At 41.9% G+C, this 23,797-nt stretch overlaps 2 protein-coding genes across 4 annotated transcripts; one reads left to right on the forward strand and one right to left on the reverse strand.

The window, feature by feature from the left end:
- The first annotated feature begins 923 nt into the window (after window positions 1-923).
- On the forward strand, window positions 924-6,473 carry LOC123113165 (rhomboid-like protein 15). 3 transcript variants are annotated; one of them, XM_044534316.1, is made up of 13 exons: window positions 924-1,144; window positions 1,632-1,797; window positions 2,252-2,555; window positions 3,377-3,409; window positions 3,497-3,588; window positions 3,691-3,764; window positions 3,873-3,967; window positions 4,040-4,127; window positions 4,951-5,093; window positions 5,472-5,523; window positions 5,607-5,660; window positions 5,950-6,024; window positions 6,119-6,473. In XM_044534316.1, exons 1-13 carry the CDS (start codon window positions 1,121-1,123, stop codon window positions 6,122-6,124), a joined length of 1,206 nt encoding a protein of 401 aa, XP_044390251.1. In that variant the 5' UTR covers window positions 924-1,120; the 3' UTR covers window positions 6,125-6,473. The 3 variants fall into 3 exon arrangements, with proteins under 3 accessions (XP_044390251.1, XP_044390253.1, XP_044390254.1); XM_044534318.1 differs by having other exon boundaries at window positions 4,951-5,048; XM_044534319.1 differs by having other exon boundaries at window positions 1,632-1,721.
- A 14,038-nt stretch (window positions 6,474-20,511) lies between these two features.
- LOC123113166 (glutamyl-tRNA(Gln) amidotransferase subunit C, chloroplastic/mitochondrial) lies at window positions 20,512-23,341 on the reverse strand. Its single transcript, XM_044534320.1, has 5 exons — window positions 23,043-23,341; window positions 22,905-22,945; window positions 22,513-22,568; window positions 21,028-21,082; window positions 20,512-20,943 (listed from the first exon to the last, which is right to left on the reverse strand). The coding sequence occupies exons 1-5, from the start codon at window positions 23,253-23,255 to the stop codon at window positions 20,868-20,870; spliced, it is 441 nt and encodes a 146-aa protein (XP_044390255.1). The 5' UTR covers window positions 23,256-23,341; the 3' UTR covers window positions 20,512-20,867.
- Window positions 23,342-23,797: the final 456 nt, after the last annotated feature.

Consider the following 23,797-nt stretch of genomic DNA (forward strand, 5'->3'; position numbering starts at 1 on the left):
GGCCAACCAAGCGAGGGCTCGAGGGATACTCCCATGGAGATGGGAAAGGAGTTAGGCACAACAAAGAGGGCAGACGCAAAAACTAAGCCTTTTAGCTCCCAAGCGCAGACAATAATAGGTTCTGACATCTGAATCTAAGCTGCTTGGGCACACCCGAGCAAGGGTGATCATTGTACCCCTTGCGAGGTCGAGAGTTGAACCCCTAAATAGAGGCCTTAGGCACAGTGACTCGTGATGAGATGTGAGGGTGTTCCTAAGGGACACTACGTGAAGCCGACTTAGTCGGCTTGACATACACCACTCAGGACTCCGAAGAAATCCATGGTATGCCCCACACCGGGCCGCTAGCTAGATCCCCGCGCAGGGAACAATTAGATATCATCCAATCTTTATACAACCAGTAGGTCCTATGCCACGATGACTCTAGCCGACAGGGTGGGCGTCTCTAGGCTCCCCCTTTGTATTTCTTTGTTTCGCTGATACACAGTTTACATCACTATTTTTACTATAAATCATATGTCAATATCCATGTTTTGCACATTATGACACCAAACTTACATCCTTTCCTTTTATTTAGCAAGTTGCGACCAAGAAGGCAAAAGTGTCAAAAAATTATCAGAGAGCATAAAAAAGAAGGCACATGAAAAAAACAATTTTGCATTGCCAGCACACACACACCGACGTAAGGTCTTGTTGGGTTAATCCCCTCCCCGCGGTATTGGAGGGGATTTGGAGGGATTTTAGCTTGTAGAGAATTTAATCCCCCTCAATCCCCTTCAAATTCACCTCAACCGAACAAGCCTTAAGTATTCTATTAACAATGCAAGTATTCAGTTAGGTTTTTCTTTGACAGGCTATACGTATTTTCTAATTTCATGGTTATTTTTGTTTTTCCATAAATCACCACCGCGTGGACCCTGGGATCTGTTCAGGCCCCTTCGAGCCCAAGTAATGCTCGTCTTTTACAGCAACGGCACATTTCTTCTTCTTCCCGAGGTCGCGGCCGGCGCCCCCAAAACCCTCGAGATCTCGCTAGTCTGCATCCCCCACCCAAATAACCCCAACCTCCAGCTCTCGATCCCAGCCCGGCGGAGCCACCAGCACCGGAGGCGCGCCCGAGATGCGCCCCAACATCATCACGGAGGTGCGGGTTCCTGTCCCCAGTTCCGATTTCCGGGTGAATTTCCGCGGGGCGCCTTCGGATCTGATAGAAACTAGCCCCAAATCGCTGCCGAGTTCCTCTCGCCACGAGCTAAATCCTAGGGGTTCCGCGGAGAAGCGCTCCGAAGGTTTCGTGGGAAGCCATAGCTCCAATCGATAGGAATCGAGCCGCGTTGGTGCGGGGGTTTTCCCCCCGGGGGGCACCGGTTGCTTGAGTTAAGCTAGAAAGAGGGGCTTACAAGTTTCGAGCCAGATTATGAATGGGTTCTATTTTTGGCAGTGGGTTTGGTTCCCCTGGTTTGATGAGCCTGCTGCTTCGCTGTTAGGTTTGTATGGGATTGCTGTAAGAGCTCTTAGAGCAGCGTTTATGCAGTGCGTTTACTGGAACGGAGGACACCACAGCAGGAAATGTGGCGAAGTTTTGGCGTTTCATTCTTCTTAATTACATGTCTATGTTTCCGTGGATGCAGGCTGGGGTTTCAACTAGGCTGAACCAGTGGTGGAGCAGCACCCCGTTCATTACTTCTGGCGTTACCATAATATGTGCGGCGATATATCTGGTATGCTTGTTGGTTGGATATGACTCCTATGCCGAGATATGCTTCTTGCCTTCTGCAGTGGTCTCACATTTTCAAGGTCTGTTTAATTCACCTTCCTTTTCACGGAGCATAAATACGAGTTCCTCTGACAATGCTGAAACATGATTCTTTCTGGAAACAGCGAATGTATCATTTATGCCGATCATATAGATTCTGTTAAAGGTCACCTGGATTAAACCTTTCATTCACAATAATTGTTTTAATGGTGCACATTCAAGTTCCATTCATGCATATAACACGAGAAGTACTATTTACACATGCCAATATGCCGTCAATTCACGAAACACCTGTTCAATTCTTCAGAGGTTAATACTACCTGCTGAAATGTTCATAATCATTGAAATAAACGACAAAAGACTCATGCTAGTTGGGGATATCCAACCTTCTACAGATCCAAATGCTGAGCAAGCTCAAGGCTACTTGTAAAATTTATGTTACTTCTCATTTTCTTTTGGTACGTCTACCCTGACGTGGTGCTTATTTTCTTTCAGTGTATAGGTTCTACACATCTGTTCTGTTTCACGGCTCTTTGCTTCATGTGCTATTCAACATGCTGACCTTTGTACCCTTGGGGACCGAGTTGGAGAGAATTATGGGATCAGTCCGTCTCTTGTTCCTGATGTTCCTTCTTGCAACGACTAATGCAATTTTCCATCTCATCGTTGCCTTCTTGGTGGCTTATAATCCTTTATACCATGTCTCATATCTTGTGGATGAATGTTCGATTGGTTTTTCTGGAGTTATATTCTCAATGATAGTCATTGAGACAAGCCTGAGTGGAGTGCAATATCGAAGGTGCATTGCTTCTCTGGTTGTTAATGCTACACCCACTTTTATGATTTGCATGAGGGTTCAGTTTATTGGATGGATTGATTATATGTCTAATGTTAAAAATGTTTGCTTACTCAAACTGTCTCTTGAGGTCGTACCCTTTTTTGGCATGCTGAATATAAGATTGTAAACTGTTGTCAAAATCTTGAAACATGATATCATGCTATGTGATAAGTTTGTAATGCTTTCGGACTAGTATAGATATGGTCAATTGACGGCCATAATTGAAAAGTGTCAATTATTTTCATTTATTACGTCCAATTAATAAATGAGGAAAACTCACTCTGCTATATAGAGTTATATCTAGTGCAAAATCATATTTAAACCCAATTAGGCATGCTAGACATAGACTTCTGTATGAAGGATAGATGGCTCAAATGTGTGGCTAAAGAACATTCCTGCATATGAGGGGCTATTGAGAAAACATTTATTAAGTTCTGTAAATATAGAAGGTTCTCCACTAACCCAGGGGTCAACGATCAAAGGTTGCACAAATGCAAGCAAATATATATTTTCAGTTTTCACTAGATATCTTGACGGACTATAATTTTCTACATATCATTATTTTTTTTGGTTGTTGCCTTTATATTTCCTTGATATGGCAAGAGCATCATCACTCATTAGCCAAGCATCTAGAGAAGTTAAATTGAAACTTTCTCCATTTTCTGAAAGAAAATACCCCTTCTTGAAAGTCCACAGATACCCAAATTTTAAATGAAGCCATTACTTTATTTTATTTTATGACATTTAATGCATGTGAAGTAACATCCTCTCTCATTTGCCAGTGTCTTCGGTCTCTTCAATGTCCCTGCAAAATGGTATTCAATCTATGCACCTGTTGAATTTCTTCCATCCAGTTTACTATGTTTAATTATACAGCAATATTTATATGTTTGCATTGTCAGGTATGCATGGATTTTGCTGATACTGTTTCAGTTTCTCGCTAGTAATGTTTCATTACTGGGGCACCTCTCTGGCATCTTGTCTGGATTTGCATGTTTGTCCCTTGTACCCATTTGACCTTCTCCTTTTTTGAGTATTTATGAGCTAGATTAGTTATTTTTATCACCCTTATTGAGCTTTTCTTTACTTCCCTCAGACACTTATGGGCTGTTCAACTACTTGCTGCCTGGACCTTCATTTTACTCTTCTATTGAAGGCTTGTCCATGCTAGTAAGTTTTCTTTTCCAAATGAATCAACTTGTCCTTATCATGGTTCCATTCTCCTCCGGGAGAAATTTCTTTCTGTTGATATGTTTTGCCTGAGATGTTGGATATCAGTCTGTTTGTGTTAGGCGTCCTGGCTTTATTCTCTGTACTGGAGGAACAACATACGGCCAGCTTCCTACACATTCTAACATGTCCACTCCACCCAGGTATTGTTTCCATATTTATTTTTATTGTTTTGCTGTCCAGGAAAGTAATGAATCAAGTTCTTGAATTTACAGCGCTCTGATAAATGCAAATTTCTTGAGAAATATTTCGTCATGGATGCCAAGTAGGCGGACATCCACTGTTCAGACGTCTACTGGTCAGGTATGAAAAGTAAGAACACAGTTTACTACTCATGTCTGCTGTTGATCTCATGGCCTACTATTGTAGTAATGTATGGTGCTGACACTATATGGCTTCGCCAATCTGACCGGGTTTTCACCCATCAAGAAGAGATAATCTGAACATTGTTGTAGACTGGAAGTTTCTAGAGCTGCACTTGGTTTATGTTATTGTTCTGGATCTACTGGAAAAATAACCATGTGATATGGAGGCAGGGCTATTGATTCATGGAGCTTTTCCTGGAAGCTTTCTTGTGAAGCTTCTATGAGCTCTAAAAGACTTTATTGAGATTGAATCATTTCACAGATAGAGTATATGACTAGTAATAGTTAGTTTTGCTGTTAATATTTTGTAACTTGGCTGTTTGAGTGTGAATAAACTTATTCCAAGCAATTGTGTAGATAGTGGATAGAACGAAAAGCTACAGTTGCTAGTGCAATATATGCATTCATAGAAGATCGTGTATACGAAATTTATATACAGAACTGTAAACTTTGTTTTTGCGAACTATAAACTAATACGTAGATTGTATTGTACATTGGACCGTTCCTCGTTGAAACCGGTCCTGCTTGACTCAGTCAGTTGAAAATGTGTTAGCTCATATGTCCTATCAATTTTACGGTAGCTCAGTTCAAGTATATAAATAGCACTTATTTTTGGCAGCCATCAAGATGATGCTGTCCTAAGCTTACAAGGTTCTTTGTCTTCATGTAATCCATACACTAGAAAGATATGTAGTCTCTCTGAAATATGGGTTATCCCTGTAATGCATAGCTGAAAGACTTTGCCAAATATTCTCTTGTAGGAACAAGAAGACCCGAGATTTCCAGGGAGAGGGCGGACGCTTGCTTCTACAGGAACTGAACCAACTACAAGGGAGGCCAATGCAAATTTGCATGCTAGGTTGTTGGATAACTCAACCCCAAGCGACCTTCTAACAAATTCACAGTAATGCATTTTCTACTCGACACTTCGTCAATGTATTACACATTTACGTTGTCGTCACTTGTATATTGAAATCAGAAAAGCAGCAGTGTTTAGAAGGATATATATAATCACAAGCATAATTTTTTAATAAAAAACTTTAAGCATATAATGATGGGGGTCGTCATTTAAAGGATGATCTTGTTTTGATAAAAAAAATTAACACTTAATTAGGTACATTGTCGTATTGAAAGAAAATGCCATAGTTACTACTTCAGAAGTGTGTTATGTAATAGCAAGGAGAAATGGTTTTGCTTAATGTCTCTCCAGGAAATGGCATAAGCTTGCATAAGCTTTCATAAGCTTATTTAGTTTTGTAATTTTGGACCTTCGTTGTAACAGGCATACAGCAGCAAACGCTGTCAGAGCTGATGCAACAGTAACAGCTGACGAGGTATTGTGTTATGTACCCTTTGATTTCCTGTCGGCTGTTGCTATTGGTTCAGTAATGATTAGTGGACAACTTATCCTCTGCAGACTGATACATTTGATGAAGAGCTTAAGAAGCTGGTTGCGATGGGCTTTGAAAGGGTATTTGCTCACAGCCTTTCTGCAGTTTGTACTCTGGTCCCACTTGCCATGCTAGTGCACGTTGGTGTGCAAGAGACCCATACTAGTTTGAAGTAAAAAATGGGTAAAACTAACCGGATTACCTAGATGATTTAAGCAAATATATTGACGGCCATGCTTGATGTTACTATAGTAAGCATCACAGGACAAACCAACTCAATCTAAAGCCATATTTATGTTAGAGGCCAGATCTGTTTTACGTAGAGGGGGTCGCAAGTATCTCACGGATGGATTGGTTTCCTTGCTGCAGACTCAGGCTGAAGTTGCTCTTGCCGCTGCCGACGGAGATCCAAATGTTGCCATTGAGATTCTCATGAGCCAGCAGGTTTGTACTGATATTGTCTTCAAATTAATCGTTCAGTGTTCTGTGACTCCTTCTGACGTTACTTTCTTTTGCCGTTATTGTGGAAACATTCCAGGATTAGGGATTAGCCACACAATTCTATATCAGAGCGAGTGCAGTTATCGAGCAGCATATCTCTTGCTTATCTGGAGGTTAGGTTCAGGCTGTGGATGGATAGTGGATTTTGTAGAGGAGATCTTGGTGACAGAGTGGTTTTCGGAAAATGTGCCATTGATTATGCAGTTTGTATAGGTGCAGAAGCTACTGCGTAGTGCCTGCTTGCATTTGTCCAAGCTTATGTAGTGCTAGTACTGAACATGGAAGTGTCAAGGGCTCCAGTTCCAGGCATCAGTTGACTGATTTCATCACCCCGCGCGCGTATACACCTTAGACTTGAAAGTTTTATCCAAAACGATGACGCTGATTATCCAGTTTGTTGTATAGGCGCAGAAGCTACTGCCTAGTGCCTGCCTACTTGCATTTCTCGAATCTTATCTACTGAAACATGGAACTGTCAAGGGCTCCAGTACCAGGCATAGGCGAACTGTTATCATCACCGGCGTTTACACCTCAAAAGAACTTGATCAGCCCAGCAACCTGTTTTTCCTCTTGAGAAAAACGCAAAAATTCTGTGTCTTATGCATTGGTAAAATGAAAGTTTATTTACAAACCGTGATAGGCCTGCTTCTGCCTATGAACCGATGAGGTCAGGTTGTGCATTGTCAAAGATAACTGCATTTTTTTAAGAAACATAGGCATTTATTATAATTAAGTAAAGAAATTACATGGTCCCGGGATACACTCCGGAGCAGAAAGAAAAACGTACTAGAGTTCAAACAAGACCAGCACATGAGCAGAAACATTAAGATGCCGACGAACGTGCTTGAAGATCACAGAGTCAGTCGAATGCCACATGTTTGGTGTCCGCCACCACTGCACCAACAAATGAACGATCTTGAATAGGGCAGTTGAGGCGTTGGGCGAAAGGGGGCCTCAGCCAGTTGAGGATCCAGGGCATTAGGAATTGGTTCAGTACATGCCACTACGCAGTTAAACTACTTTTTTCACAGCTACCACACCACTAGCCCTCGCAAAAAAAAAAAAAAAAAAAAAAAAAAAAAAACTACCACAGCACCCCTACAGGTAACAGCATCAGACATGAAGAGTGCAGTACCCGGCGGCGGTGGGGGCAAAGATGAATTCATTACGATGCTTCCTGATCCACCATGTAGCATCATCAGTGAAGCAATATCGTTGCGGAACCGTAGGACATAGGAGATAAATATCTGCGCCAAAAGTAACATGACACAGTCCATTGTCGTCCAGCCCGGTTAGGTTACCTGGCTTTCACCCAGGCGACCCGGGTTCAAATCCCGGCAATGGAGGACATTTTTTTTGGAGGGTTACTTTTATGTTGTCTGGTGCTCCTACCCCTACTTGCAGTCCATGTGCATCCGTTTGACATTTCAGTCCGACTAACCAACCCCTCGCTAAATGCACAAACCAAATGTAGCATCGAACCTGGAAAACAGAGCAGGTTATGGGACGGAGGGAGCATATGTAAGAAGAAGGCATTTGGCACTACTTCTTCCAGCTTCTTTAATCTTAGGCTTACACTTTTCCGTCCGAGCAACAGCCATCGGAAAAGGCGTGACTGAAGGCATGGCATCCCATTTGACTCCACACTTCGTTCATTTGGTACCCTTTTTTTTTACTATCCAGATTTTTATCATCTGATTTGTGTGCACACTAGAGAGAGAATGACCGATCCTAGTGGCTGTACCCAGCAGTCCGGGAACATGATCTGCCACACGTGTGACACGAACACATGGCAACTTTGAATGTTTTTTTATGGAAAGTTTAGGGACACGAGGTTTCAGTTTTTTTTAGGAATGTTTTTTTTATGGAATGTTTTTTGAATGTTTTTTTATGGCAACTTCTTTTCGGACGGCAGGTTTCAGTTTTTTTTAGATTGTTTTTTCTTTTCGGGTGACAATTTTAGTTGCAAAAAAACATCAGGGCCCGAGTGCATCGTGCGACATATGTGGCACGTATCATTTGGGAAATTTTAAACATAGAATTCCGCCTGACCCAGAATATTTTATTACAGGACTAAAAGCTAAAACTTGCAGAAAACTCAAACAGAAAGCAAGACAAGCCTTGAGGTGCCTAACCCAGAACATTTACAGGATTAACAAATTAAAGACAAATTACCAGGTATGGCATATCACAGAAACCCTATCGCTGTTTCGGAGGCATAGCCCCGGAAGGCCCCCACATTCCAGAAACATAATAGCATATCAAGAAAATGACATGTATTTGGTCCAAATCCGTCGCTCAAATTGTTGAGTCGTACTGTTCAAGCCGAAAGGATGTCGAACTTAACTCAGGCTTACTGATTGCTCGCTTGATGCTTTTCAAGTTCAATTGTTTCACCATGCCTCATTGTACAATGGAATAGAATGTTAACAATTCATAATTTTATCCACATGTTGCCATTGTGATTCTCATGAGTCAGCAGGTTTCGTACTGATATTGTCTTTCACTGATTGTTCATAGTTCTGTGACTCCTTTTGACGTTCCTTTCGTTTGCCTTTGTTGTGGAAATTTTCCAGGATTAGAGATTAGCCACACAATTCTATTCAAAGTGAGTCCAGTTATCAAGCATCATATCTAAAGGTTAGGTTCAGACTGTGGATGGATAGTTGATTTTGAGAACCGAGCATAGAGGAGATCCTGGTGACCGAGTGGTTTTTGAAAATGGCGCCACTGATTATGCAATTTGTATAGGTGCAGAAGCTACTGCCTAGTACCTACATGCACTGGTAGTACTAAACATGGAAGTGCCAAGGACTCCAGTACCAGGCATCAGCTGACTGAAATCATAACAGCGTGCACACCTCCTAAAAATAAGTTGACAAACCCAACAACATGCCCTAGTGGGCATTTTTCCTCTCGAGAAAACACAAAACCTCTGTGTCTTGATGCATTGAGGGAATATAAAAGTCTATGTACAAACCGTGAGGGTGCTAGCCGTCCAAATTTACAACACCTTGGAGCCACCATCCCCTCTCCCGCGTATGGGCTATTGTGCCGAGCAGGCCGGTGAGGTCAGGCTGTGCGTTGTCAAAGATCGCTGCATTATGATACTTCCTGATCCACCATGGAGCATGATCAGTGGAGCAGTAGTACCCTTGCGCAAGGCCATAGGATGGATCGGAAGAAGTGTCACCAATCTGGTAGATTCACGTCATTCGTCCAGTTTTAATTTGCTTTTCTCCAATCCCTCACTTGAGACTGAACGCCAACCCCACACACTGAATGCACAAACGAAATGTAACACGGAACATGAAAACAGAGCAGGTTGTGGCCAGCACGATAATTTGCCATCTGAGAGCCACAACCATGAGTGTATATATAAGCTGCGAGGATCACAGAAAGCGTGACTAAGCATTTGAAGAAGGCATGGCATCCGTTGGAATCCACAATGCGTTCATTTGGCACTATTTTTTGTGATGGTCCTGGTTTGGTTTGTGAATCAGTGTGACATTTCTGGCCATACATGCATTTTTCTCCAATCTCTCATTTAAGTTGGACACCTTACAATAAGTGCGCCAAAGAAAAATAATGAAAATTCAAAGTTTAGGCTTGGGGTTGTGCAGGTTGAATGAGAGTTTAATAAAAAATAAACAGTGTACGTTCTGGCCAACACGATAGTTTTCCATCTGAGCAACAGCCATCGAACTTCCGCATGTATATAGCAAAAAAAGCGTGACTACTGGTTTGAAGAAGGCATGTCATCCCTTTGATTCCGCACTGCATACGTTCCGCGGGGGTGGCAAAGAAACGTTTTTTATGCCATTTTTAGGTGGTAAGAGATGGCAATTTCTGCCCATTTTTGTTGCAAAATTTTCTTCTATCTAGAAAATGACATGCGTCTCTGAAGAAATTGCCATGTCTCTTTCAAGAAACTGCCAACAAAAACGTTCACAAATGCCACCCCTCCCAGCAAACACGTTCGCGAGCTATTGGGATCCATTTTTTTGTCACACTATCCAGCTTTTTATCATCCAATTTATGTGCACTAGAGAGAACAACCAATCCTAGTTATTGCACTCTAACAGTCCGGGAACATAATCTGGCCAATGCAAAATTTGAACATAGAATTCCGCCTAACCCAGAACACTTACAGGACTAACAAATTAAAGAAAAATTACCAGGTGATAGCATCACATAATCCCTATTGCGGTGTGGGAGGCATAGCCCCAGAAGAGCCCCACATTCCAGAAACATAAAAGCATATAAAGAAAATGAAATGTATTTGGTCTGAAAGCATAATGGAACGTAAGGATGAATCTTCTGTTGAGGCGCTCCAAATACATCGCTCAAATTGTCGTACTGTTCTAGCCAGAAGGATGTCAAACTTAACTCGGCTTGCTGATTACTCGCTCGATGCTTTGCAAGTTCAATTGTTTCAGTGTCATAAGTTTGATTCATTTACAGAGACCCACATGTCATTCTTTGGTCAGCGCGTTTGGCACTTTGATATATGGATCATCATAACTCGGAAGGGCCTCTATTATGGCATCTCTGCATTGATGCAAACTGAAAAGATACTCAACCTTTGCTACCAAGCTTGACAACAGGTCAATCGAAGACATGGAGACTTGTTACCTGTTAGCAAATGGTTCCGCCTTGTCTTCTCTCAAAGAACTACCAGCTGCAGTGTCTGTGACCAAGATTTGTCAAACATGAAAACAAGTAACGGAAGGTGGCGGACATATGGAACAAAAGACAAGGGCAACATAATTGTGAAGTGGAATTTCTTAGGAACTTTGATAGCTTAAAAAAGCTACTCCCTCCGTTTCATAATTCTTGTTGTGGTTTTAGCTAATTTGAACAGAGGGAATATATGTTTGTACAACAAATGTAACCCAAGGGAGCAAGATTATAGTATAATCATTTAAGCAACATAAATGTATGAAGACGAAGGAACTTATTTTGTAAAAAAGACAATAATTTAGTGAGTATGTGCAACAATTCATCCACCAATGCCTATGTGCGCCATGCAGCCAGAATGCTGTGTGGCTCCTTCCATCCACTACCATTTTGCGCAGGACGCCGCATAACAGCATCTCGGCTGCCTGCTGAGGATTGCATGCTTCTACAGAAAAGGGAGTCCAGTGCTTCTACAGGAACTGAACCAACTGCAAGGGAGGCCAGTGCAAATTTGCGTGCTAGGTTGTTGGATAACACAACCCCAATTGACCTTCTAACAAATTCACAGTGTTGCATTTTCTACTCGACACCTCGTCAATGGATTACACATTTATGTTGTTGTCACTTTGTATATTGAAATCAGAAAAGCAGCAGTGTTTAGAAGAATATAATCACAAGAATATTATTTTTAATAAAAAACTTCAAGCATATAATCAAGGCGGTCGTCATTTAAAGGATGATCATATTTTGATGAAAAGGAACACTTAATTAGGCATATTATCATATTGAAAGAAAATGCCTTCATTGCTACTTGAGAAGTTTGTTATGTAATAGCAAGGAGAAATGGTTCTGCTTAATGTCTCCAGGAAATGGAATAAGCTTGCATAAGCCGGTATCTAGCTTTTCAAGGGTTATATTATTACCTGAAAAAAGAGGCACTACTTATTTTAGTTTGTATGTTTGGACCTTGGTTGTAACAGGCGTGCAGCAGCAACAGTGAGAGGCTGAGAGCTGATGCAACAGTAATGATTGTAACCCAAATGCTTTGTACTCTCAACCTTACCTCCCACTCTCGCGCTATGTAAATGTACTCTGTTCTATTAATGAAATGGTTCAGGCCGGCGTAAGCCCGCTGTAGCACCATCAACAAAAAAAAGAAGCTGGTTGGGATGGGCTTTGAAAGGGAACTTGCTCCTCGCAGCCTTCTTGCAGTTCGTACTGTGCTCCCACTTGTCACGCCAGTGCATGTTTTATAATGCCGTTGGTGTGCAAGAGACCCATATTAGATTCGAAGCAAATGGGTAGAACAAACCAGATTACTTATACTCCCTCTTAAGTAAATCAGCGACAGTTATTTTGGGACGAAGGGAATATGATTTAAGCAAATATATTGACGGTCATGCTTGGTGTTACTATAGTATCGGAGGATAGACCAACTCAATCTAAAGCCATATTTATCAGAAGTGTTTTAGGTACAGGGGTTGACAGGAATCTCACGAATGAATTGGTTTCCATGCTGCAGACTCAGGCTGAAGTTGCTCTTGCTGCTGCGGACGGAGATCCAAATGTTGCCATTGAGATTCTCATGAGTCAGCAGATTCGTACTGATATTCTCTTCAATGATTTTTTCACAGTTCTGTATTCCTTTTTTTTGCCTTTACTGTGGAAACTTTCCAGGATTGGGGATTAGCCACACAATTTTATTCAAAGTGAGTGCAGTTATCGAGAGCATATCTCTTGCTTATATGAAGGTTAGGTTCAGTCTGTGGATGGATAGTGGACTTTCAGAACAGAGCATCGAGGAGATGGTGGTTTTCAAAAAAGGTGCCATTGCATATGCAATTTGTATAGGTGCAGAAGCTACTGACTAGTGCCTCCCTATGTAAACTAATACTCGTATAAGACTTTTTAGATCAATATATTAGTAGTTTACAGAGGGAGTACTTCAGTATAGTACTGAACATGGAAGTGTCAAGGGCTCCAGGCATCAGTCGACTGATTTCATCACCTCGTATACACCTCAGACTTCAAAGTATTATCCAAAATGATAATGCTGGTTATCCAATTTGTATAGGTGCAGAGATACTGCCTAGTGCCTGCCTACTTGCATTTCTCAAATCTTATCTACTGAAACATGGAAGTGTCGAGGGCTCCAGTTCCAGGCATCTGCTGACTGATATCATCACCGCCTCAAAAGAACTTGACGAACCCGAACCCAACAACCTGCCCTAGTGGGCATTTCCTCTCCAGCGTGTGCCAATTAGTGCCGCGGCGCTGCGCGTATGGACGTACGCATGGTGTGGACACTAACATTCTCTAATAGAGAGAGAGAGTCAAAAGGGACAGTAAGGTAAAAATGTGACCTACAACTATTAACAAATCTGACATGATTTTTCATCAAACAAACCTAGTAACTTGCAACTTGATACCATCTTGTCGGAAGGATAGCATCGTTGCAACACATACCGTACCATCCGCTATGGTTGCGGTCTTGTGTTCTATACACAATACTATCCCAAACGATGGCCAAGAGTATGATTCAGCCCCTTGTTGCTGGACGACAAGGCATTTATAAAAGAAGACCATACTTGAGAAACATGAGATAGAGAAACATGAGATAGAGAAACATGAGATAGAGAAGTATGATTACCGTATGTTCGAGAATAAGCTCAGACAAGCATTAGCTTCTTACTGGCTTTACTTCTTTGAACTTATTCTATCAAAACAGGAGGAGAATAGCGGGGTAATTAGTAAACGAGCCGGTGCTCCTACCCCTACATTTCGAGCTATTTATACCCTTGTGTCTATGTACCCGACTAAGCAAGCCACATTCTCGGTGTCCACCCAGTTAGAGTTTGTTTTTCACCAATACCTCACTCGAGTCTGAAGTCTGAAGCCCACACACTAAATGCACAAACGAAATGCAACATGAAACCTGAAAACAGAGCAGGATGCGAACAGCAAGATAATTTGCCATATGAGAGCCACAGCTATGAGTGTATATATAGGCCGCGAGGACCAAAGAAAGCGTGACTGAGGATTTAAAGAAGGCATGTCATCCGTTTGATTCCACAAATATGTTCATTTGGCACTAATTTTGTGATGATCACGCTTTTCAGCTTCTTTAATCTTTTGGTGCTGGTTTCTGTCTCAGTGTGACATTCCTGTCTATACACGCGTTTTTCTCCAATCCCTCATTTGAATTTGAACGCCTAGGCAATAAATGCACCAGAGGAAAATAATGGAAATTTAAATTTTAGGCTTGGGGTTGTGCAACTTCAGTGAGATTTTTTTTAGAATAAAACAGCACATGGTCTGGCCAACACAATAGTTTTCCATCTGAGCAACATCCATCTAACTTCCGCCTGTATATAATAGATAGTTTTTCATCTAAGCAAAATCCATCTAACTTTCGCCTGTATATAACCGACAAAGCATGACTGATGGTTTGAAGAAGGCATGACATCCCATTGACTCCACGCCGCGTTCAGTTGGTACCATTTTTTTATGGTCCCACTATCCACCTTTTTATCATCCGATTTGTGTGCACTAGAGAGAGAACTAATCCTAGTTATTGCACTCCAACAGTCCGGGAACATGAAACATAGAATTCCCCTAACCCAAAACACTTACAGGATAAACAAATTAAAGACAAATTACCAGGTGATAGCATCACAAAATCCCTATTGCCGTGTGGGGAGGCATAGCCCCAGAAGCCGCCCACATTCCAGAAACATAAAAGCATATCAAGAAAATGAAATGTATTTGGTACGAACGCATAATGGCATGTAAGGGTGGATCTTCTGTTGCAAGCACTCCAAATCCGCCGCTGAAATTGTTGAGTCATACTGTCCTAGCCGGAAGGATGTCAAATTAACTCGGCTTGCTGATTGCCCACTCGGTGCTTTGCAAGTTCAACTGATTCACCATGCCTCGTTGTACAATGGAATAGGATGTCAACAATGCCATAGTTTCGGTACAGACCCACATGTCATTCTTTGGTCAGGGCATTTGGCACTTTGATGTATGGATCATCATAACTTGGAAGGGCCTCTATTATGGCATCTCTGCATTGATGGAAACAGAAAAGATACTCAGCCTTTGCTGCAAAGCTTGATAACAGGTCAATCGAAGACATTGAGCCTTGTTACCTGTTAACAAATGGTTCCACCTTATCTTCTCTCAAAGAACTACCAGCTGTAGTATCTGTGACCAAGATAGTCAAACATGAAAACAAGTAACAGAAGGTGGCAGACAGACAGAATAAAAGACATGGGCAACATAATTGCTTAAGTGGAATTTCCTAGGAACTCTGATAGCTTAAAAAAGCTACTCCCTCCGCTCCATATTTCTTCTCGTGGTTTTAGTTAAAATTTGAAAGGAGAGAGTATATGTTTGTACAACAAATGCAACCCAAGGGAGCAAGATTATAGTATAATCATTTAAGCAACATACATGTATGAAGATGAAGGAACTTATTCTGTACCAAAAACATAATTCAGTGAGTATGTGCAACAATTGATCCACCAATGCCTATGTGCGCCATGCAGCCGGAATGCTGTGTGGCTTCTTCCATCCACTACCATTTTGCACAGGACGCAGCACAACAGAGTCTCGGCTGCCTGGTGAGGATTGCATGCTTCTACAGAAACTAAACCAGCTGCCAGGGAGGCCAGTGCTTCTACAGGAACTGAACCAACTGCAAGGCAGGCCAGTGCAGATTTGCATGCTAGGTTGTTGGATAACACTGTAGAAAGAGTATAGAACCTACAATATTCGTTGTTTTGGTCTGACCCTTGTGTAGGGTATATGTAGAGTACAATATGAGGGAGAGAGACTTGGAGTAGAGGGCAAGTCGTATATGGTCTAAACCTATCTTATCTCTAACTCCTAATCTCTAACAAACACAACCAATGTGACATTCTAAAAAATTCACAGAAATGCATTTTCCGCTCGACAGCTTGTCAATGTATTAGACATTTATGTTGTTGTCACTTGTATATTGAAATCAGAAAAGCGGTAGTGTTTAGAAGGATATAATCACAAGCATATTTTTTAATAAAAAGCTTCAAGCATATAATCAAGGGGTCGTCATTTTAAGGATGATTTTATTTTGATGAAAAAGAACACTTAATTAGGTACATATTGGAAAAAAACTCCGTAAATACTACTTCAGAATTGTGTTATGTAATAGCAAGGATAAATTGTTTTGCTTAGTGTCTCTTCAGGAAATGGAATAAGCTTACATAAGCCGCTATCTAGCTTTTCGAGGGTTATATTACTTGAAAAAAGAGGCACTACTTATTTAGTTTGTAATTTTGGACCTTGGTTGTAATAGGCATACAACAGCAAACACAGTGAGAGCTGATGCAACAGTAACAGCTTACCAGGTATTGTGTTATGTACTCTTTGATTTCCCGTCGGATGTTGCTATTGGTTTAGTAATGATTACTGGACAAATTATCCTCTGCAGACTGATACATTAGATGAAGAGCTTAAGAAGCTGGTTGGGATGGGCTTTGAAAGGGTACTTGCTCCGCACAACCTGCTTGCAGTTTGTATCATGCTAATGCATGTCTTATAATTCCATTGGTATGTAAGAGACCCATACTAGAATTGAAGCAAGTGGGTAAAACAAACTGGATTACTTAGATGATTTAAGAAAATATATGTTGACGGTCATGCTTGATGTTACTAGTATCGGAGGACAAGCCAACTCAACTCAATCTAAAGCAATATTTATGTTGGAGGCCTGAACTGTTTTAGGTACAGTCAGGGGTTTGCAAGAATCTCACGGATGGTTTTTTCGTTGTTGCAGGCTCAGGCTCAAGTTGCTCTTGCCACCGCTGACGGAGACCCAAATGTTGCCATTGAGATTCTCTTGAGTAAGCAGGTTCCTACAGATATTGTCTTTAAATTGATTGTCAGAGTTCTGTGACTCCTTCTGACGTTACTTTCGCTTTCCAGAATTAGGGATTAGCCACACAATTCTATTCAAAGTGAGTGCAGTTATCGAGCAGCATATTGCCCTCTTGCTTATCTGAAAGTTAGGTTCGGAATGGATAGTGGAGTTTGAGAACGGAGCATAGAGTGATAGAGGAGATCTTCATAACAGAGTGGTTTCAGAAAATGGTGCCATTGATTATGCAATTTGTATAGGTGCAGAAGCTACTACCTGCTTAGTGCCTACATTTCTCCAATCTTATGTACTACAGTAACACGGAAGTGTCAAGGGCTCCGGGCATCACTTAACTGATTTTTCATCACCGCGCATACACCTCCTCAAAAGATCTTGACGAACCTAACAACCTGCCCTAAGTGGGCACTTTCCTCTCCAGAGTATGTCAACTATAACAAATCTGATATGATTTTCAATGAAACAAGCAACTTGCGGCTGTAGGACATGTCAAACGGAAACAGGTAACACCAACGGCGACATGTTACGAATTCCGGTGCTCCATCCCTTTCTCCCAGCACCAAAAAAACCGGTACATTTCTGGCTATTTCGACCCTTTATGTCACCGCCTATCCGACTAACCAATACACATTTTCGTTTGTCTTTCTCCAATCCCCCACTTAGTCTGAACGCCCACACTAAATGCACAAAGAATTGTAACATGGAACTTGGAAACGGAGCAGGTTGCGGCCAACACGATAATTTGCTATCTGAGAGCCACAACCATGAGTGTATATATATGTTGCGAGGATCAAAGAAAGTGTGACTGAGGATTTAATGAAGGCATGACATCCGTTTGATTCCACAAATGCGTTCATTTGGCACTTTTTTTTGTGATGATCACACATTCCAGCTTCTTTTAACTTTTTGGCCCTGGTTTCTGAATTAGTGTGACATTTCTGGTAGTACATGCGTTTTTCTCCAATCCCTCATTTGAGTTTGGACGCCTTGTCAAATAAATATAATTTAAATTTAAATTTTAGGCTTGGGGTTGTGCAACTTGAATGAGATTAAAAAAAGTGCATGTTCTGCGCAACACGATAGTTTTCCATCTGAACAACAACCATCGAACTTTCACATGTATATACTTGAAAAAAGCATGACTGATGGTTTGAAGAAGGCATGACACCCCTTTGTTCCGCACTGCGTTCACTTAGTGCCATTTTTTTATGGTCCCACTGTCCAGCTTTCTATCATCCGATTTGTGTGCACTAGAGGTAGAATGACCAATCCTAGTTGTTGCACTCCAACAGTCCAGGAACATGATCTGGCTAATGCAAAATTTAGAGATAACACTCTGAATAACCCAGAATATTTTACAGGATTAAAAGGCTAAAACCCGCAGAAAACACAAACAGAAAGCAAGACAAGCCCTGATGTTAAGCCTAATCCAAAACACTTACAAGATTAACAAATTAAAGACAAATTATTAGGCATAGCATCACATATTCCCTATTGCTGTTTGAGACGCATAGCCCGAGAAGCCCCCCACATTCCAGAAACATAAAAGCATATTAAGAAAATGACATGTATTTGGTCCGAATGCACAAGGGCATGTAAGGAGGGATCTTCTATTGCAGGCACCCCAAATCCGCCTCTCAAATTGTCGAGTCGTGCTGTTCTAGCCGAGAGGATGGCTGAACTTAACTCAGGCTTGCTGATTGCTCGCTCAATGCTTTGCAAGTTCAGTTGTTTCACCATGCCTCATTGTACAATGGAATAGAACGTTAACAATGTCATACTTCTGATTTACAGACCACATGTGCACTTTGATGTATAGATCATATAACTCGGAAGGGCCTTTATTATGGCATCTCTGCATTGATGGAAACAGAAAAAGATACTCAGCCTTTGCTTCAAAGCTTGACAACAGGTCAATCGAAGACATGGAGCCTTGTTACCTGTTTGCAAATGGTTCCGCCTTATCTTCTCTCAAAGAACTACCAGCTGCGGTATCTGTGAGTCTGTGACCGAGATAGTCAAACATGAAAACAATTAACAGAAGGTGGCAGACAGCCAGAATAAAAGACATGGGCAACATAATTGCTTAGTGGAATTTCTAGGAACTCTGATAACTTTTAAAAAAATTGTATGTTTGTACAACAAATGCAACCCGAGTGAGCAAGATTATAGTACTGAGATTATTTTGAGGAATGTTGCTGTACCATATGACATGACCAATGTCTGGTATTTTATTCACATGAATCAGCACAAGCATTCGAGCAACATATCTGTTGCCTATCTGAAGGTTAGGTTCAGTCTGGATGGATAGTGCACTTTGAGAACGGAGCACAGAGGAGATCTTGGTGACAGCATGGTTTTCCGGAAAAGGTGCCATTGATTATGCTGGAACATGGAAGTGTCAAGGGCTCCAGTTCCAAGCATTAGCTGACTAATATCATCACCGCGTATACACCTCCTCAAAAGAAGTTGACGAACCCAAGAATCTGCGCTAGTGGGCATTTTTCTTCCGGAGGAACAAGCAAAACCTCTGCATCTTGTGCACTGGTAGAATAAATTTCTATGTACAAACCATGACGGTGCCAACACTCCAAATTTACACCGCTTTCGCCTATGGGTGACTTTGTCGAGCAGCAGTGCCGTAGCCAGGTTCCTCGTACGCCCCCGGGCCAGGAGTGTATATACAGTAGCAATTGCGGTACTACAACTAGCGTCAACGAAGAAACCACACCCCACGCCTCAGGGCATGACCCTGGCAGCCCTGGGCCTGGCTACGCCCCTGTTGAGCAGGCCGGTGAGGTCGCATTGTCAAAGATAGCTGCCTTCCTGATCCACCATGGATCATGATCAGTGGAGCAGTGGTACCCTTGCAAGGCGATAGGATGGATCGGAAGTCAAGTGTCACCAACCTAGTAGATTCACGTCGTTCGTCCATTCATAATTTGTTTTTCTCCAATCCCTCACACGAGCCTGAACGCCCACACAATAAATGCACAAACGAATTGTAACATGGAACCTGAAAACAGAGCAGGTTGTGGCCAATATGCTAATTTTCCATCTAACAGCAACATCCATGAGTGTATATATATAAGCGGCAAGGATTGGGGAAAGCGTGACTGAGAATTTGAAGAAGGGATGGCATCCGTTTGATTCCAAAACTGCATTCATTTGGCACTATTTTTGTGATGATCACACTATCCAGCTTAACTTTTTGGCCCTGGCTACTGAATTAGTGTGACATTTCTGGCACTATTTTTGTGATGATCACACTTTCCAGCTTCTTTAACTTTTTGGCCCTGGCTTCTGAATTAGTGTGACATTTCTGGTCACACTTGCGTATCTCTATCATTTGTGTTTGGACGCCTCAACAATAAATGCACCAAAGATAAATAACTTAAATTTAAATTTTAGGCTTGGGGTTGCGCAACTTGACTGGAAATTTTAAAAAGAAAACACTGCATGTTCTGGCCAACACAATAGCTTTCTATCTGAGAACAGCCATCAAACTTCTTTGTCAAAAAAAGTGTGACTGATGTTTGAAGAAGGCATGACATCCCAATGACTCCACACTGCGTTCATTTGGTACCATTTTTTTATTGTCGCACTATCCAGCTTATTATCATCCGATTTGCGTAGACTAGAGAGAGAATGACCAACCCTAGTTATTGCACTCCAACAGTACGGGAACATGATCTGGCCAATGCAAGATTGAACTATAGAATTCCGCCTAACCCAGAATATTTTACAGGATTAAAAAGCTAAAACCTGCAGAAAACTCAAACAGAAATCACGATAAGTCCTGAGGTTCACCCTAACCCAGAAAACTTACAAGATTAACAAATTGAAGACAAATTACCGGGTGATAGCATCACATGAATCCTATCGCCGTTTGGGAGGCATAGCGCTAGAAGCCCCCACATTCCAGAAACATAAATAAAAGCATATTAAGAAAATGACATGTATTTGGTCCGAACGCATGATGGCACGCAAGGATGGATCTTCTGTTGCAGGCACTGCAGATCCACCGCTCATATTGTTGAGTTGTACTGTTCTAGCCGAGGATGTCAAAATTAACTCAGGCTTGCTGATTGCTCGCTCGATGCTTTGAGCGCAGTTGATTCACCATGCCTCATTGTATAATGAAATAGAATGTTAACAATATCATAACTTTGATTTACAGACCCACATGTCATTCTTTGGTCAGCGCATTTGGCACTTTGATGTATGGATCATCATAACTCGGAAGGGCCTCTATTATGGCATCTCTGCATTGACAGAAACAGAAAAGATACTCAGCCTTTGCTGCAAAGCTTGATAACAGGTCAATCGAAGACATGGAGCCTTGTTACCTGTTAGCAAATGGTTCCGCCTTATCTTCTCTTAAAGAACTACCAGCTGCAGTATCTGTGACCAAGATAGTCAAACATGAAAACAGGAAACAGAAGGTGGCAGACAGACAGAATAAAAGACATGGGCAACATAATTGCTTAGTGGAATTTCTAGGAACTCTGATAGCTTAAAAAAAGCTGTAGGTTTGTACAACAAATGCAAACCAAGGGAGCAAGATTATAGTATATTTTAAGCAACATAAATGTGTGTAGATGAAGGAACTTATTTTGTAGAAAAACAATATTTCAGTGAGCATGTGCAACAATTGATCCACCAATGCCTATGTGTGCCATGCAGCCGGGATACAGTGTGGCTCCTTTCATCCACTACAATTTTGCACAGGACGCCGCGCAACAGCATCTCGGCTGCCTGAGGACAGCATGTTGGTGGATCAATTATTGCGTGTGTTCAAAAGGTTCCGTTTGCGCCACATACCATGGATCAATTATTGCATGACGAAAGATATACAATGTTAGAAACAGTGAATTAAATTAGTCAAAGAAGAAAGCAAAGATATATTTTCTCTCACAACTCAGATGGCTCACTGTCTTGTTCTGCTACATATTAAAATTCAAAATTAGTTGTTACAAACATAAATAATTCACGAGATTCTTTTTGTTCTTCTCTAATCCTTCGATTTCAGGTCTGTTCCCTATATTATACATTAATTTAAGAGAACTTAAAAAGTCGCCGTGCAGTCAGAAAATCTGGGTACAGAGAGAAAAAAGGGTATAAAGTATGGACTGTGACTATTGTCAAATGTGGTACTACCGAACACATACATGTCAAGATTCAAGAGCACATGCATACTGTTATAATGAACTTGTCTAATAAAAAATGGACATAATATTATGAACTGCACAATGGCATAAAACAGAGAGGCAATCCTGAAGCAAATGCGTAATTTTGTTAGTTAAACACAGCAAGGCATGATACTTTGTCATAGCTATTGAGATTATTTTGAGGGATCTTGCTATACCATATGGCATGATCAACGTACATCATAAGCATTCGAAATTGTCTTTGGACTAAGGCTGGTCATAGTGGGAGTAACTTAGCTAGTAACATAACACACCCCAATGCAAATTTGCTTATGTAGCAAGAATTAATGAGAGAGGTGCTTCCAAAGGATAAATTTGCTTATGTAGCAAGAACTAATGAGGAGAGAGGTGCTTCCAAAGGACAAATTTGCTTAGTAAGATAATATGTTAGTGTAACATAGCGCTTCCAAAGGATAAATGAGTCTACAAGATAATAAATGCAATCATCTATGATACTACTTCTATGTTACTTTGCACTATGAAGGTAGTAACATAGACTAGTGTCATATGCATGACACTAGTCAATTTACTCCCCACTGTGACTAGCCTAAGGGGCACTAGCACACTAGTAAGTGATAAGCAACCATGCTACATGGAAATGTGAAGAGTTACATGGATGAGTACCAGCTCTAAGTGAAGGCTCAATGGATTCAAGATCAACCGACTGAAGTTGCCCAAACCTGCAAGGAAAAGAGAAAATAATAATTTCTAACTGCTTCTGATGGCATAAATTCAGTCTCCCGAATCAAGCACGGTTTCTCACAGCCCACCTAAACAACCACCACCACAAAGAGCATAATTTACTGGGCTTAAGTCAACCGTGAGCGCTTGTGGTAATCACTTCTGATGGGTTTACAGGAACCGTCAATTTGCCATGAAGAACCACAGGATGTTCCTTCTAACCACCGTTCGAGTCTAATCTACATACAGACTCCAACAATTCCAACTACCAGGTAGCAAACGCTAAGGTTTGCATTGTGCAGAGTGATAAAAACAGGTAAGGGGTCGTAAATTACCAGTCAACCACCTGCTGAATCTTGGGCGCGAACTCCTCGGCCTAGCAGTCGAACAGGCAGCAAATCATCAGCCTTATACGCAGCGCACGGGAAGTTTCGAGAGGGTTCCCATCGAGAGAGAAAGAGTGGCGTGCTGACCTCTTGCGGCGAGAGAGATATGCGGGCAGAGTTGGCGAGGCGGGGAAGGTCCGGCGGCTCCAGGGGCCCCGGCCCCGCGGTGGGCGCTACGTTCGGGAAGGAGGAGAGCGGGCGCCGCCGCAGCAGAGACCACCGGTTGCTCGGCGAAGCGTGCCCCGGCGGCGCGGCGGCCCAGCGGAGCCTGGGAATGGCCGAGGCGGCGGCGGAGAGCATGGCCGTCGTTGCTGCCGGCGATGCTAAAAGAGAGGAGGGGTTTGGATTTGGACCAGAGGCGATCCGAGCGGATTATCCACTGCTGACGCTCTCCACTCTCCATGTGCACCGTCCGATCTCTACTCTACGGCTGTGATGAGGGCTGCGACATTTGATGGAGCTCTGGCTGGGCTTTATGGATCCACCTCGCCTGGTGGCTGGGCCGCGCCTCCGATTTGCTGTGCTGCGAGCCTCGTCACGGTTCACGTGGCTAAAAAAAAACGTGTCAGATTTTACATATATAACATTTAGATTAACTAGCAAATATGCCCGTGCGTTGCAACGGGAGAAAAAAAATGCATGCCTTATAAACACAACGACATCAACAAATCCCTTAAAATCTTTCATTATGCCACACAACAAGCAACATGATAAGTGGTGTTGTGCAAAAACATAAAGGTGTGATGATTTTTGAAGTGTACTCAAGGTGTTTAGAATTCATTATACAACACAAATATCTACCTAGTTGCCAGTATATGTTTACGCATTTGTTGTTGTTTCTC

This window comes from Triticum aestivum, chromosome 5B, assembly GCF_018294505.1.
Source record: "Triticum aestivum cultivar Chinese Spring chromosome 5B, IWGSC CS RefSeq v2.1, whole genome shotgun sequence".
In the NCBI taxonomy this organism is placed as follows: Eukaryota; Viridiplantae; Streptophyta; class Magnoliopsida; order Poales; family Poaceae; genus Triticum; species Triticum aestivum.

Excerpts from the sequence above, each read along its gene's own strand:
- LOC123113166 (XM_044534320.1), bottom strand. The coding sequence starts at position 23,255 with ATGCTCTCCGCCGCCGCCTCGGCCATTCCCAGGCTCCGCTGGGCCGCC. Across the intron at positions 22,569-22,904 it reads ATTCAGCAGGTGGTTGACTG|GTTTGGGCAACTTCAGTCGG; the intron begins GTAATTTACGAC and ends TTTTCCTTGCAG. Across the intron at positions 21,083-22,512 it reads TGAGCCTTCACTTAGAGCTG|ATACTGCAGCTGGTAGTTCT; the intron begins GTACTCATCCAT and ends TCTTGGTCACAG.
- LOC123113165 (XM_044534316.1), top strand. The coding sequence starts at position 1,121 with ATGCGCCCCAACATCATCACGGAG. Across the intron at positions 3,765-3,872 it reads TTGAAGGCTTGTCCATGCTA|TCTGTTTGTGTTAGGCGTCC; the intron begins GTAAGTTTTCTT and ends GTTGGATATCAG. Across the intron at positions 5,661-5,949 it reads TTGCGATGGGCTTTGAAAGG|ACTCAGGCTGAAGTTGCTCT; the intron begins GTATTTGCTCAC and ends TCCTTGCTGCAG.